Source organism: Monodelphis domestica, chromosome 3 (assembly GCF_027887165.1).
Source record: "Monodelphis domestica isolate mMonDom1 chromosome 3, mMonDom1.pri, whole genome shotgun sequence".
NCBI lineage: Eukaryota > Metazoa > Chordata > Mammalia > Didelphimorphia > Didelphidae > Monodelphis > Monodelphis domestica.
Window position 1 is genome coordinate 448,695,271 of NC_077229.1, and position 16,045 is coordinate 448,711,315.

The following is a 16,045-nucleotide window of genomic DNA, read 5'->3' on the forward strand; positions in this document are numbered from 1 at the left end:
TCAGGCATGGGTTATATCATTGGATCTACAAAATGACATTTGAAGGTAGATATTATTATTCCCAACTTACAGATGAGGAAATTGAATATAATAGGGGCTTAGTGACTTGTCCAGGGTCACACAGGTAAGCAGGGTTTTTGAGGCAAGATCAAAAACATGCCTTCTTAACTCTAAGCACTACAATATCCACCATGCTACCTTGCTGCTTCAAGAAAAGAAAAAGGAAGTTTTCATGGAAGTGGTGACTTGTTTGATGGGTGGGCTTTAAATAATCACAAGGATTTCTAAATGTAAAACATGTAAAAAAGATCATAGATATTGGAGAATTTATTCTTGGAATTGGGTAGGGGAGAGATCACCAAAGGGGCAAAGATTCAAAGAGACTCAGGATAAAGTTGGACAACATTTGTATGTGTAAAAGGTAGTATAGAAAGATAGAAGGTTAGATTGCAGCCTAGGAGACCAGGATAAAGAACAAAGAATTTATTTGCTAAGGACACACCAACAAAGACTTTTGGGAAAGGGTGACCCAATCGAGTGACTGCAGGTAAGGGCCCATGGGTTCTTATTAATTTGGACATTCCAATTTTTATCTTTTTCTGGGGGTCGTCAGATTCTGGGAACTGAATCACAAGAGACATTTTTGTAAGCAGAATGCCAATTTATTTATTTGTAAGAAGAAATATAATTATCAGATGTCTACCATGGTACCTTGCAGATAGGAGGTGCTCAGTACATATTTGCTAAATGGAATTGAGAAGTGGATCACATATTTATTTATGTTATTGCATTTTCCTACCACTGAACAAGTCCACTTAGTAACAATGATTACTGAGATTTTTATGCCACTTTAAGGTTTGCAAAACACTTTACATTTCATGTAAATACATGTAAATTGCATTATGTAAATGTACTTCAATGTATTTTCATAAATTTCAAATACTTCCTAGCTGTGTGACCCTGGATAAAATCACTTAACCCTGTTTACATCAGTTACCTTATCCGTAAAATGGACTGGAGAAGGAAATGACAAACCACTCTAGTATCTTTGCCATAAAACCCCCAAATGGGACAATTCACCATACCATACTGCCTCTTAATGCTGATGACTTGCATCTCACCATTCAAACTCTTCAGTGTCTGTGGGATCCAGAAACAGAGAAAATTGACAGGGGACATAGATAAGTACAATTGTTTAATATATATGGTGTATTTAACAATCATGTGTGTGTAGAGTATAATCAAATTTAGGTAGTTTTTACTTCCCGGTTGTTTACGTTCTGCTTCTTTTAGTTTTTACCTGTCTGACCTTGGTGAAGTCTTAAATAATTCATTAAATTCTCAGTTTCCTCATTGGTGAAATAAGGAGCTGAACTAGTTGATCAGTAAGTTTCCTTCAAGTTGCCTTAAATCCTGTGATACTGAGTGATTGAAATAACTGGACTTGATAGCTCTTTTTGACTCTAAGAATTGATAAACACTATGAGTTGACCACATGACAATGGAAAAAAAAAACAACTTCAAATAGTTGATTTACAACTGGGAAAACCCCAAGAATAGGAGCTGGATCCACTATTTCATTGACATAAGGAATCTCTCAGTGAAGAAACTGCCTCTTACCAGATTGGGTCAGTTCCTTCTCAGCAATCTCAGATTTGTAGAGCACTTGAGGAAGCTAGGTTGCACAATGGACAGTGTACTCAATTTGGAGCCAGAAAGATCTGAATGTGAATTCTACCACAAATGCTAACTAGCTATGTGACTCTGAAGAAGATATTTAAGCTGTCTGTTTTGGTTTACTCATTTGCAAAATAAGGACAATAATAGCTCCTACTTCACAGGGTTGTTGAGTGAATCAAATGAGATAATATAGGGTAAAGTGCTATATATATATTTTTTTTAATATTTTATTTGATCATTTCCAAGCATTGTTCGTTAAAGACATAGATAATTTTCTTTTCCTCCCCCCCCCCCACCCCCCATAGCCAACGCGTAAGTCCACTGGGCATTAGATGTTTTCTTGATTTGAACCCATTGCTTTGTTGATAGTATTTGCATTAGAGTGTTCATTTAGAGTCCATCCTCTGTCATGTCCCCTCAACCTCTGTATTCAGGCAGTTGCTTTTTCTCGGCGTTTCCACTCCCATAGTTTATCCTTTCCTTATGAATGGTGTTTTTTTCTCCTGGATCCCTGCAAGTTGTTCAGGGACATTACATCGCCACTAATGGAGAAGTCCATTACGTTCGATTATACCACAGTGTATTAGTCTCTGTGTACAATATTCTCCTGGTTCTGCTCCTCTCGCTCTGCATCACTTCCTGGAGGTTGTTCCAGTCTCCATGGAACTTCTCCACTTTATTATTCCTTTGAGCACAATAGTATTCCATCACCAACATATACCACAGTTTGTTCAGCCATTCCCCAATTGATGGGCATCCCCTCGTTTTCCAGTTTTGGGCCACCACAAAGAGCGCAGCTATGAATATTTTTGTACAAGTCTTTGTGTCCATTATCTCTTTGGGGTACAGACCCAGCAGTGCTATGGCTGGGTCAAAGGGTAGATATTCTTTTGTTGCTCTTTGGGCATAGTTCCAAATTGCCCTCCAGAATGGTTGGATCATTTCACAGCTCCACCAGCAATGAATTAATGTCCCTATTTTGCCACATCCCCTCCAGCATTCATTACTTTCCTTTGCTGTTATGTTAGCCAATCTGCTAGGTGTGAGGTGATACCTCAGAGTTGTTTTGATTTGCATCTCTCTGATTATAAGAGATGTAGAGCACTTCTTCATGTGCTTGTTAATAGTTTTGATTTCTTTATCTGAGAACTGCCTATCCATTTCCATTGCCCATTTATCAATTGGAGAATGGCTTGATTTTTTGTACAATTGATTTAGCTCATTATAAATATGAGTAATTAAACCTTTGTCAGAGGTTTCTATGAAGATTTTTTCCCAATTTGTTTCCCTTCTGATTTTAGTTACATTGGTTTTGTTTGTACAAAAGCTTTTTAGTTTGATGTAGTCAAAATTATTTATTTTACATTTTGTGATTCTTTCTATATCTTGCTTGGTTTTAAAGCCTTTCCCCTCCCAAAGGTCTGACATGTATACTATTCTGTGTTTACCCAATTTACTTATGGTTTCCTTCTTTATGTTTAAGTCACTCACCCATTTTGAATTTATCTTGGTGTAGGGTGTGAGGTGTTGATCTATTCCTAGTCTCTCCCACACTGTCTTCCAATTTTCCCAGCAGTTTTTATCGAATAGTGGATTTTTGTCCCAAAAGCTGGGATCTTTGGGTTTATCGTATACTGTCTTGCTGAGGTCGCTTTCCCCCAGTCTATTCCACTGATCTTCCTTTCTGTTTCTTAGCCAGTACCAAATTGTTTTGATGACTGCTGCTTTGTAATATAGTTTGAGGTCTGGGACTGCAAGGCCCCCATCATGTGTGTTTTTTTTCATTATTTCCCTGGATATCCTTGATCTTTTGTTCTTCCAAATGAACTTTGTTATAGTTTTTTCTAAATCAGTGAAGAAGTATTTTGGTAGTTCAATGGGTATGGCACTAAATAGATAAATAAGTTTGGGTAGGATGGTCATTTTTATTATATTGGCTCGTCCTATCCATGAGCAGTTAATGTTTTTCCATTTGTTCAAGTCTAGTTTTAGTTGTGTGGCGAGTGTTTTGTAGTTGTGTTCATATAGTTCCTGTGTTTGTCTTGGGAGATAGATTCCTAGGTATTTTATTTTGTCTAAGGTGATATTGAATGGGATTTCTCTTTCTAGTTCTTGCTGCTGAGCTGTGTTGGAGATATATAGAAAAACTGATGATTTATGTGGGTTTATTTTGTATCCTGCAACTTTGCTAAAGTTGTTGATTATTTCAATTAGCTTTTTGGTTGAATCTCTAGGATTCTTTAAGTAGACCATCATGTCATCCGCAAAGAGTGATAACTTGGTCTCCTCCTTGCCTATTTTGATGCCTTCAATTCCTTTATCTTCTCTAATTGCTACTGCTAGTGTTTCTAGTACAATGTCAAATAGTAGAGGTGATAATGGGCATCCTTGTTTCACTCCTGATCTTATTGGGAATGCATCTAGTTTATCCCCATTGCAGATGATATTAGCTGTTGGTTTTAGATATATACTGTTTATTATTTTTAGGAATGACCCTTCTATTCCTATGCTTTCTAGTGTTTTTAATAGGAATGGGTGTTGTATTTTATCAAAGGCTTTTTCTGCATCTATTGAGATAATCATGTGGTTCTTGCTAGTTTGCTTGTTGATGTGGTCAATTATGTGGATGGTTTTCCTAATGTTGAACCAGCCCTGCATCCCTGGTATGAATCCTACTTGATCATGGTGAATGATCCTTCTGATCACTTGCTGGAGTCTTTTTGCTAGTATCCTATTTAAGATTTTTGCATCTATATTCATTAGGGAGATTGGCCTATAGTTTTCTTTCTCTGTTTTTGACCTGCCTGGTTTTGGAATCAGTACCATGTTTGTGTCGTAAAAGGAGTTTGGTAGAATTCCCTCTTTGCTTATTATGTCAAATAGTTTGTGTAGTATTGGGATTAACTGTTCTCTGAATGTTTGATAGAATTCACAGGTGAATCCATCAGGCCCTGGGGATTTTTTCTTAGGAAGTTCTTTGATGGCTTGTTGGATTTCAATTTCTGATATGGGATTATTTAGGAATTCTATTTCCTCTTCTGTTAGTCTAGGCAGTTTGTATTTTTGTATATATTCATCCATTTCTCCTAAATTGGTGTATTTATTGCCATATAATTGGGCAAAGTAATTTCTAATGATTGCCTTAATTTCCTCTTCATCAGAGGTGCTGTCCCCCTTTTCATCTTTAATGCTGTGAATTTGCTTTTCTTCCTTCCTTTTTTTAATTAGATTGACCAGTACCTTGTCTATTTTGTTTGTTTTTTCAAAGTACCAGCTTCTTGTCTCATTTATTAAATCAATAGTTCTATCACTTTCGATTTTATTAATTTCTCCCTTAATTTTTAGGATTTCTAATTTGGTTTTCTGCTGGGGGTTTTTAATTTGATCGCTTTCCAGTTTTTTCATTTGCATTTCCATTGATTGATCTCTGCTCTCCCTTGTTTGTTAATATAAGCATTCAGGGATATGAATTTACCTCTGATTACTGCTTTGGCTGCATCCCAAAAGGTTTGAAAGTATGTTTCGCCATTGTCATTTTCCTCGATGAAATTATTAATTGTTTCTATGATTTCTTCTTTAACTAAACGGTTTTGGAGTATCATATTGTTTAATTTCCAATTGGTTTTAGATTTGGTTTTCCATGTACCATTACTAATCATTATTTTTATTGCCTTGTGATCTGAGAAGGCTGCATTCATTATTTCTGCTTTTCTGCATTTGTGTGCTATGTTTCTGTGACCTAATGTATGGTCAATTTTTGTGAATGTGCCATGTGGTGCTGAGAAGAAGGTGTATTCCTCTTTATCCCTATTTATTTTTCTCCATATGTCTATTAATTCTAATTTTTCTAAGATTTCATTCACTTCTTTTACCTCTTTCTTATTTATTTTTTGATTTGATTTATCTAAATTTGATAATGGTTGGTTTAAGTCTCCCACTAGTATGGTTTTATTGTCTATTTCTTCCTTCAATTCTCCTAGTTTCTCCATTAGAAATTTGGGTGCTATATTATTTGGTGCATACATATTGATTAATGATATTTCCTCATTGTCTATAGTCCCTTTTAACAAAATATAATTACCTTCCCTATCCCTTTTGATCAGGTCTATTTTTGCATTGGCTTTATCGGATATCATGATTACCACTCCTGCCTTCTTTCTATCAGTTGAAGCCCAGAAGGTCTTACTCCATCCTTTAATTCTGACCTTGTGGGTGTCAACCCGCCTCATGTGTGTTTCTTGAAGACAACATATGGTAGGGTTTTGGATTCTAATCCATTCTGCTATTCGTCTACGTTTTATGGGTGAGTTCATCCCATTCACGTTCAAAGTTATGATTGTCATTTGTGGACTCCCTGGCATTTTGATTGCCTTCCCTAATTCTAACCTATTCTTCTTCGGCTCTACCTTTTAGTCCAGTGATTTACTTTGAAACAGTCCCCCTTGTCCCCTCCCTTGATGTTTCCCTTTTTAGTCCCTCCCTTTTTGTTCCCTCCCCTTCCCCCCTCTCTTTCCCTCCCTTTTTGTTCTCCCTCTCCCCCTCCCCCCCTTGGTTTTCCCTTCTCCTTACCCTTGTTGGGTAAGATAGAATTCAAGATCCCAATGGATCTGGATGTTTTTCCCTCTCAGAGTTGATTTCCCTGAGATTGAGGTTTAAGTAAATCCCCCCCCCCTCTCTTCCTCTCCTTCTTATAGGAGTTTTCTTCCCCTCCCCTTCCCATATGAATCTTTGTGTGAGAATGATTATTCTATTTGGTCTTTCTTTACCCCCTATTTATACATTACATTTTCCCCACATATTAGTATACATAGGTTGATATAAATGTAGTCCTTATAGAAGAGAGTTTGAGTAAAAGAAGAAGATAACATTTTCCCCTTTCCTGAATATTTACCTTTTCAGGTATTCCTTGCTCTTTGATTTTCGGTATCAAACTTTCCACAGAGCTCTGGTCTTTTCTTTGCAAAAAGTTGGAAGTCTTCTATTTTGTTGAATGCCCATACTTTCCCTTGGAAGTATATAGTCAGTTTTGCTGGGTAGCTGATTCTTGGTTGGAGACCCAGCTCTCTTGCCTTTCTGAAGATCATGTTCCATGCCTTACGATCATTCAGCGTAGAACTTGCAAGGTCTTGTGTGACCCTGATTGGCATTCCTTTATATCTAAATTGTCTTTTTCTGGCTTCCTGTAGGATTTTTTCTTTTGTTTGATAGCTTTGGAATTTGGCAATTACATTCCTGGGAGTTGTCTTTTGGGGGTTTAGTGTAGAAGGTGTTCTGTGAGCTCTGTCAGTGGCTGTATTGCCCCCTTGTTCTAGAATCTCTGGGCAATTTTCTTTGATTATATCTTGTATCACCATGTCCAGTTTGGTGTTTATTTCTGGCTTTTCTGGGAGTCCAATTATTCTTAAATTATCCCTTCTCCCCCTATTTTCCAGATCTATCACCTTGTCGGTGAGATATTTTATGTTCTCTTCTAATTTCTTGGTATTTTGGCTTTGCTTTATTGATTCTTGCTCTTTTACACGATCGTTGTCTTCCAGCTGCCTGATTCTGGCCTTTAAAGCCTGGTTTTCTTTTACAGTTTGGTCAAACTGGTTTTGTAGATGCGTGAATTTCTTTTGCATTATTTCCAACTTTTCCTCCCAGAAGGCTTCCATCTTTTTGGTCATTTCTGATTCAAATTCTTCATAGGTTTGTGGAGAGTTTCCATTTCCTTTGGAAGGTTTTGGAGCATTTTCTTTTATATTATCTTCTATCTGCTCTGTATTTTGTATTTTGGCTCCATAGAATGTGTCCAAAGTCGCCCCTTTCTTCTTATTTTTCTTGGTATTTTGGGGCTTCTGTGCTTCTGTGGAGTTTTCCATCTCTGAATGTGGAGGATTGGCTTTTCTTGTCTCTGTCTGGTGTTCAGAGGCTTTAGTCCTGGGCAGATGGTTCTATGACTTTCCCTGGGTTAAACTGAATATGCCTCACTGGAACTGGAATGGAAGGGTCGGACCACGTTGCTTTCAGGAAGTTGCCTTCAGAATCGCTGGCCGTGAGGCTGTTTCGTCGGCCTGCGGGGGGATGGGCTGCAGCTAACCCAAGCTCCGAGAGCACAGACTTTCACTGAGACTTGGATAGCAGGATCCAGCCCGTGAGGCTGTCTTGCCCGCCCTGAGGGTTGCTGTTGTTTCGACCAGCTCTCTGCAGCGGAAGCCCCAGGCAGTAACTTTCACCGGGACTGTAGAAGGCCCTGAGGGTTCTGCTCTCTGAGCCCAGCCGGCAGGGCTGCGGCTTCCTGGAGCCTTGGACTCTGCGCTCCTACCCCTGAGGTCCGAGGGATCTCGGGTTCTGGCTTTTGAGGGGAGCCGTACCTTTTGAACCGGGTCCAGGTCCAGGAGGAGGGTTCCCAGGGTCTGTGCTGTTGATCGTTTTGAATTTCGGCGCCTTAGGAGCTTATAGTTTGAGATCGGTCGGGAAGGTTTTTCCGGAGATCTGAACTTGAGCTTTCTCTAAGCCACCATCTTAACCGGAAGTCCCTAAAAAGTGCTATATATTAAAAGTAGGTATGTCTCCAGGGGTCTCTCATACACAGCCAATATGTTAAAAAAGAGGTAGGATTTGAATTTTGTTCTTTCTGACTTTGATCCAAAATGGCAGGCAGCTATGTAGCACAGTGGATAGAGTGCTGGACCTGGAGTCAGAAAGACTCATCTTTCTGAGGACAAATCTGGCCCTATGCACTTACTAGCTATATAATCCCGAGCAAGTCACTTAACTCTGTTTGCCTCAGTTTCCTCATCTGTCAAATGAGTCAGAGAAGGAAATGGCAAAATACCCAGTATCTTTGCCAAGAAAACTCCAAACAGAGCCATGAAGGATTCACAACCAAAAACAACTTGAACAACTATCTGGGTTTTAATAAAATTAATGCAATCAATATAATTATATTATATTATTTTATTACATATATTATATAATAATATTACATAAAATTTATATTATGCCTAATAACATATAATTATGTTACATAATTATATACAACATGTAATAACAATTATTATACTTAATATAATTATCATGCTTAATATTTAATACTTAATATGATAAATATCATATCAATATTATATTAACAACTTAATATAATATTAATATAATAAAGTGGTATGGAAGTCTTTAATGTATTTCCCCAAATTATATCAGTTCTAACTTTATTTAGCATTAATCACAGTTTGCTTTGATTGATTTTGCTCTTTACTGACTCTCCCCCTTCTCAATTCATTTAGTTTATCTGTAGCCTTTTATTTATAGACATGATGTGAGTTTTCATATAACTTCAACATGACACTCAGATTCTGATAACAAAGAAGCTTTACAAAATCCTCGCCTTTTCATCAGAGCTGAGTAGTTCCATTTAATATGTTTAATAAATAGATTAAAGGATAGATACTGAGCCTTGTTTCCATCATTCAAAGAACTCAAGTGAATTTTGCTTCCAGGTGAAAAAGAAAGTATTTGAGCTAAATTAAAACACATATAAACTACGAATTCAATCTCTTCCCATATCCTTGGGTGTGAAAAGTGCTTTAGAAACTGCAGTTCCATGAATAAATGGAGTATTTCCATACCCCTGTATGAAATGCCTCATTTATTCAGCTTTGCCAGGGAATAAGATGCTGCACGTAAATGAAATTTTAAGGTGACCCTGTAAGTATCCAAACTATTTTGTAGTAGTTGTTTTGAATATAAATATTTCTAAACAATATTACATACTTCCCTGATTTCTTGAATGAAGAATCCTGTTCTTTGATCTTTTCATATTGCCTCATGGCCATCATTCCTACATTTATTACTACCCAGAGAGGTCACAGGTCTGTTTACAACTACATTAGAGGCCCCCAGCTTCCTTTGTCTCTATTTATTGGCAGACTGTTTTGTTGTTGTTGCTGCCCATGTTGCTGTTTCTATAGGCTACTTCCGTAACTCCAATGTTCCTCCTTCCCTTCATTTTGCTTCTAACTCTCTGTGTACAAGGAGACTAACCACTTTCTGCTGCAGTTTATACAAGTCTTCCCAGGTTTCTCCAAAACTATCCTTTTCATCATTTCTTATGTCACATTAGTATTCTATGCCATAACTTTTTCAGTTATTCCCCTATTGGTAGGTACCCTCTTAGTTTACAATTCTTTGCCACCACAAAAAGAAGGGCTATAAATAATTTGGTACACATGGATCCTTTTCCTTTTTTTAAAAAAACCCTTTGTAGGGAAGGACCTAGTATTGGTATTGCAAGTTAAAGAGTATATCCAGCTTAATAACTGGGGGCACAGTTCCAATTGTCTTCCAGAATTACTGGTCCAATTTATAACTCTACCAAGAGTAAATTAAAGTATCTTTTTCCCCACCACCCCTCCAACATATGAATTTTCCTTTTTTGTGGTCAATTTTGCCAATCTGAAGGATGTGAGATGAAATTCCAGAGATATTTTAATCTTAATAGCATTTTTAGCATTTAAATAGCATTTAAATTTAGCATTTAAATAGTTTAATAGCATTTAAATAGCATTTAATCTTAATAACATTTTAATCTTAATAGCATATTTTCATATGGCCTTTGATGACCAGGTTGATTCTTAAACTGATTCTTTATTGTGTTGCCAATGCTGTTAAAAATAACGGTTATTTATCACTGTGACATCCTTGCATATTAGATGGTCTCAGAGATGGCAATGACAAAGCTGTGGAGAAAAAATATTGGCAACACCAATCATAATTCTAGATTATCCATGTTTTAGACTAGAAGTAAGTAAATGACAAAGTGGATAGATCCCTAGGTCTGGAATCAGGAAAACCTGAATTCAAATCCAGTCTTAGACACTTATTAGCTGTATGATCTTGGACAAGTCAACTCCTTTTGCCTCCGTTTCCTCATTTTTTAAATTAACTGGAGAAGAAAATGGTAAGCCAGTCTAGTATCTTTACCAAGAAGATCCCAACAACTGAATAACAAAGTGTCCACCTTTGTGGAAGATATTTGGGTTATCTTTGAGAGTTAGGAAGTATTTGCATCCATTTTGGAGAAAATCCTTTTATATTTGCTTAGCTGAATTCTCTGTGAAGATTTCTTCTTATTCTGTGTGATTGTGAATTGTATCCATTTAATTAATGAAACATCAGGGCCATCAAGGTGAATAAAGTCTATAGACCTGTGGACATTCTAAAAATCTCAGTTTTTAAAATCATTCAGGTCTATGCTGATAGGGATGCTGCCTTGTTTTGTCATTTGTGTTGTGATGCACAGAATTTCCCAAGACAGAGATTACTCTAACCCATCAAATTTGGTTTAGACTAGTCTCAGGGACTTTTATGGAAGGAAATTCTGCAATTTGAACTCAAGAACCTATAAGAAAAACAACACAGTATAGGGAATATAGAGCTGGCTTCTTAATCAGGAAGACCTTTGTTCAAATGCTGTTCAAATGCTGAATCTGACACATATCAAGTCTTTGATCAAGTCACTCTGGCCAATTACATAATTTTTCAGTGTTCTAGGTAATTCCAAGTTTCATAATAAATATCCCTTCACCTTGGAGATGCTTCTGCCCTGCAGCCTTCCCTTCCTATTGGTGAATCCCAGTCTTGGACCATTCCTTGTTCTACTCCTCACCCTCCCAACTTTTTTACCTCTCCCCTAGTAATCTAATCCCTTTATCATTCTCTTTCAGTTCTTCTTTAATTGTTGTTTTTTCCCATTAGAATTTGAGGGTAGAGATTGTCCTTTTTGTTTGTGTTTGTATCTTAAGCATTTAGCACGAAGGGTCTGGCACATAATAATTGTTAATCATTTCAATTGTATTTGATTCTTCATGGTCCCCCTTGGGATTTTCTTGGCAGAGATAGTGGGAGTGGTTTGCCATTTCCTCTAGCTCATTTGACAGATGAGGAAACTGAGGCAAACAGGATAAAGTGACTTGACTGGGGTTAAAAAGCTAAGTGTCTGAAGCTGGATTAGAACTCAGGTCTTCCTGACTCCAGGTCTAGCATTCTATACACTGAACCATCTGAGCACTTAATAAGTACCTTTCCCTCTCTTGCACCTGGTAGCCATTCTTTGTATTTTGTAGCCCTGGAGCTGAGCACAGTGCCTGGGACATACCTGATATAGTATTTACTACATGCTTGTTGATATGTGGAAATGCTTAAATTAGTTTCATTTTTTTCAGACCTTCTTTGGATATTTGTGCCCAAGATGGGAGAACAAAAAAGATTGTAGCTCTGACAGTTTGCAAGCTGCATGTACTTGAGTGTATGGGCCGTAGTTACACGCTTATGAATAGCGGGAGCTGTTCTCTACCTGTTCCAGCTGAGAGAACATGTAGCACATGTTCCATATGGGAAAAATGTGATGGTAAGACATGCTACACATTTAATTGTAAGAGTGATGACTAGTGATGATAATTTTTGTTTTTGTCTTTTGTCATTGTATCTCTTGAGCTTTTGGTTGTAACTAGCACATAGTAGGTACTTAATAAATCAGTGTCCAAGCATTTAGTATGTGCCTACTATATTTCCAACAATGAGGATGCAAAGAAAGGCAAGACAGTCTTTGATTTCAAGGAGCTAACAGTATAATTGGGGGGCAACATGCAAGCAACTATGTATAAACAAGATATATCTAGCTAGCGATCTATATCACATATATCATATGTAATCAATTGTAGATAATCAATGGAAGAAAGACATTAATGTTAAAGGAAAACAAGAAAGGCTTCCTTCAGAAAGTGAGATTTTAGCTAAGACTTGAAGGAAGCCAGTGAAGCCTGGAAATAGAGCTGAAGGGGAAGAGAATTCCAGATATTAGGGACAGCCAGTGAAGATGTGCAAAGTTTGGAGAGTGCCTTGTTTGAAGAAAAACAGGGGTGGCCAGCGTCACAGAGGACATGGTGGTGGTGAGCTTGGTTGTACTATAAGTAGTAGGAGTACTGGAAAGATAGGAAGAGGCCAGGTTTTAGAGAGCTTTAAAAGCCCATCCTGAGTCAATGAACAGTCACTAGAACTGATTAGACAGGTTCAAAATTGTGCTTTAGGAAGATCAGTTTGACAGCTGAATCGAAAATGGTTAGAATGTGTAGGGGGAGACTTGAGGCAGAGAGACACACTAGAAGGTTAGTGTAATATGGGATGATAAGGACCTTCACTATGGTAGAGGCAGTGTCAGAGGAAAGAGGGAAACAGACAGATGTTCCAAAGATTGAGAAACAGCAGGACTTGGCAGCCAATTGGATATGGGAAATAAATGTTTGTAACTGATGATATTAGTATGAACACAATTTAAAAGTCCAGAATTTTCCAGGGTTTTACAGAAGTTCAAAGCACATTCCTAAGAATTTTGGGGACCCTTCCCAGTCCTCTCTAAGGACTATTTTTTGATCCAGCCTAGCCCTATAATCTTCAATGTATCACTGTTAAAATTCAACCTAAGGTTGACGTGCTGAACTCCAGCAACATGTATTTTACTATAGCTTGGAAAATTCTATGGCTGTTTTTTTCATTGGAACAAAGGATGTCCATTATGTTGTACTCCCAAAGTCATTACAGGTTTTGTGTTTAATTTATTTTTCTGTGCCTTGAGGTCTGTTTATGAGGCTGAGGATCAGTCTCTCTCCTACTTTAGGCCCTTTTAGAGAGTCTTGGTCCATTGGCTGTGGCTTTTTTCCTCCTTCCTTCCTTCCTTCCTTCCTTCCTTCCTTCCTTCCTTCCTTCCTTCCTTCCTTCCTTCCTTCCTTCCTTCCTTCCTTCCTTCCTTCCTTCCTTCCTTCCTTCCTTCCTTCCTTCCTTCCTTCCTTCCTTCCTTCCTTCCTTTCCTTCCTTCCTTCCTTCCTTCCTTCCTTCCTTCCTTCCTTCCTTCCTTCCTTCCTTCCTTCCTTCCTTCCTTCCTTCCTTCCTTCCTTCCTTCCTTTCCTTCCTTCCTTCCTTCCTTCCTTCCTTCCTTCCTTCCTTCCTTCCTTCCTTCCTTCCTTCCTTCCTTCCTTCCTTCCTTCCTTCCTTCCTTCCTTCCTTCCTTCCTTCCTTCCTTCCTTCCTTCCTTCCTTCCTTCCTTCCTTCCTTCCTTCCTTCCTTCCTTCCTTCCTTCCTTCCTTCCTTCCTTCCTTCCTTCCTTCCTTCCTTCCTTCCTTCCTTCCTTCCTTCCTTCCTTCCTTCCTTCCTTCCTTCCTTCCTTCCTTTCCTTCCTTCCTTCCTTTCCTTCCTTCCTTCCTTCCTTCCTTCCTTCCTTCCTTCCTTCCTTCCTTCCTTCCTTCCTTCCTTCCTTCCTTCCTTCCTTCCTTCCTTCCTTCCTTCCTTCCTTCCTTCCTTCCTTCCTTCCTTCCTTCCTTCCTTCCTTCCTTTCCTTCCTTCCTTCCTTCCTTCCTTCCTTCCTTTCCTTCCTTCCTTCCTTCCTTCCTTCCTTCCTTCCTTCCTTCCTTCCTTCCTTCCTTCCTTCCTTCCTTCCTTCCTTCCTTTTCTTCCTTCCTTCCTTCCTTCCTTCCTTCCTTCCTTCCTTCCTTCCTTCCTTCCTTCCTTCCTTCCTTCCTTCCTTCCTTCCTTCCTTCCTTTTCTTCCTTCCTTCCTTCCTTCCTTCCTTCCTTTTTCCTTCCTTCCTTCCTTCCTTCCTTCCTTCCTTCCTTCCTTCCTTCCTTCCTTCCTTCCTTCCTTCCTTCCTTCCTTCCTTCCTTCCTTCCTTCCTTCCTTCCTTCCTTCCTTCCTTCCTTCCTTTCCTTCCTTCCTTCTTTCCTTCCTTCCTTCCTTCCTTCCTTCCTTCCTTCCTTCCTTCCTTCCTTCCTTCCTTCCTTCCTTCCTTCCTTCCTTCCTTCCTTCCTTCCTTCCTTCCTTCCTTCCTTCCTTCCTTCCTTCCTTCCTTCCTCCCTCCCTCCCTTTCTTCCTTCCTCCCTCCCTTATCAACACTGTGTATTGGTTCCCAGGCAGGAGAGTAGTAAGAGATAGGCGATGGGTGTTAAGTAACTTGGGCAGGGTCAAAGAGGTAGGAAGTGTCTGAGACCATCTCTGAGCCTGGTTTTCAATCCATTGAACCATCTAGCTACCCTCTCCATTAGCTTTCAAGGGGAAGACTCCAGTCACCTGCCTCTGTTTGGAACCATCATGGGAAATGTAGAAATTTCCCCAGATATGTTGATTTCTTTCTCATTTCCCTCTTGATCTTTATAACTGTTTTTCTGGGATCTTGTCTCACAGATGAAATGTGGTGGTAAAAGTGGGTCTATTTAGTGTTCTGGTTCCTTCTTCTAGCATGATTGGAATTTGCATGGCAGAGAACTGGGAAGAATAATAGCATGGGGTTCCAAGCAATAAAGGGACTGGCATTGGCCCCATTGCACATTTTGCTTTGGCAGAGTGAACAGCATTAATTCTCTGGTGTTTGGTTCAGGAGAAATTTTATAAATCACCAAATTTGTGCCTTTTGGAGACAAATGCTTCCAATTTGTGATTAACTTCTTTCTTCTGTTTTCTAGCTCAGATAAATAAATGTGTGTGCCGAGAGTCAGCAGCAAATTGTGTGGAAGGAGGATTCAACATTTGTGTGGAAGTGGATGGAAGTGAGCAGACTATGACTGAATGTGAGGCTGGTATACTTAGATGCCAAGGCCTTAGCATCTCAGTGGTCAGCATAAGACCATGTGGCACAAAGAGAAAATAGGTGCCATTGAGTTGCTTGGTACTTAACCTGAAACTTCTCTAAGTCTTTTTTGTTTAGTTTGAATGGCCTTTCAGATTTCTGCTTCTCTTGACCATTGTCTCTCCCTGCAATGTCACCCATCATTCAAGCCATGGACATAAGATAAATATTTCATTTTCCAAAATATGCTTCATGGACTCTTCATTTTCACTTTGCAATACATCACATCAATTAATCAATCAAATGAGCATTTATTAATTGACCACTAAGTACATAGGTAAAAGTAGTCCCTAACTTCAAAGAGCTTGCATCCTAATGGGAGTGACAAATTTATATAAATAAATGCAACATATGTACATGGAAGAAGGAAATTAACCTTAGAAGGAAAACAAAGAATCATTCTTTTACTGCCCCCAAGGAGTTTATATTCTACTGGGGACAAACTGTTTACAAACCACTGATAAAACACATTATGCAAATCATTGGGAAAAACACAACCTATAATTGCTTGATTTAAACAGATGAACTTCTGGGATGGAGATCCTTTAATGCAAAAAAATAAGTATAATTATTCCCCTTCAATGCTAGTTAACTTGCTTCCATTTTGCCTTATTTAATCAATCACAGACTCTCTTCTTGTCAGGGATCTTGAAGTATTGAAAGATCAGAGTGTTATGTACCTTATCATAATGTCAGAATGCACCTTTTAGTTCC

At 38.5% G+C, this 16,045-nt stretch overlaps 1 protein-coding gene across 1 annotated transcript in view; it reads left to right on the plus strand.

Annotated features, from left to right (window-relative positions):
* C7 (complement C7) overlaps positions 1-15,515 on the plus strand; it is a 70,827-nt gene extending 55,312 nt beyond the window's left edge. The window contains exons 17-18 of the mRNA XM_007487414.3: positions 11,883-12,067; positions 15,168-15,515. Of these exons, the coding sequence (XP_007487476.2) occupies positions 11,883-12,067; positions 15,168-15,352 (370 nt within the window). The 3' untranslated portion in view covers positions 15,353-15,515. The remainder of the gene's footprint in view (positions 1-11,882; positions 12,068-15,167) is intronic.
* The last annotated feature ends 530 nt before the right edge of the window (positions 15,516-16,045 follow it).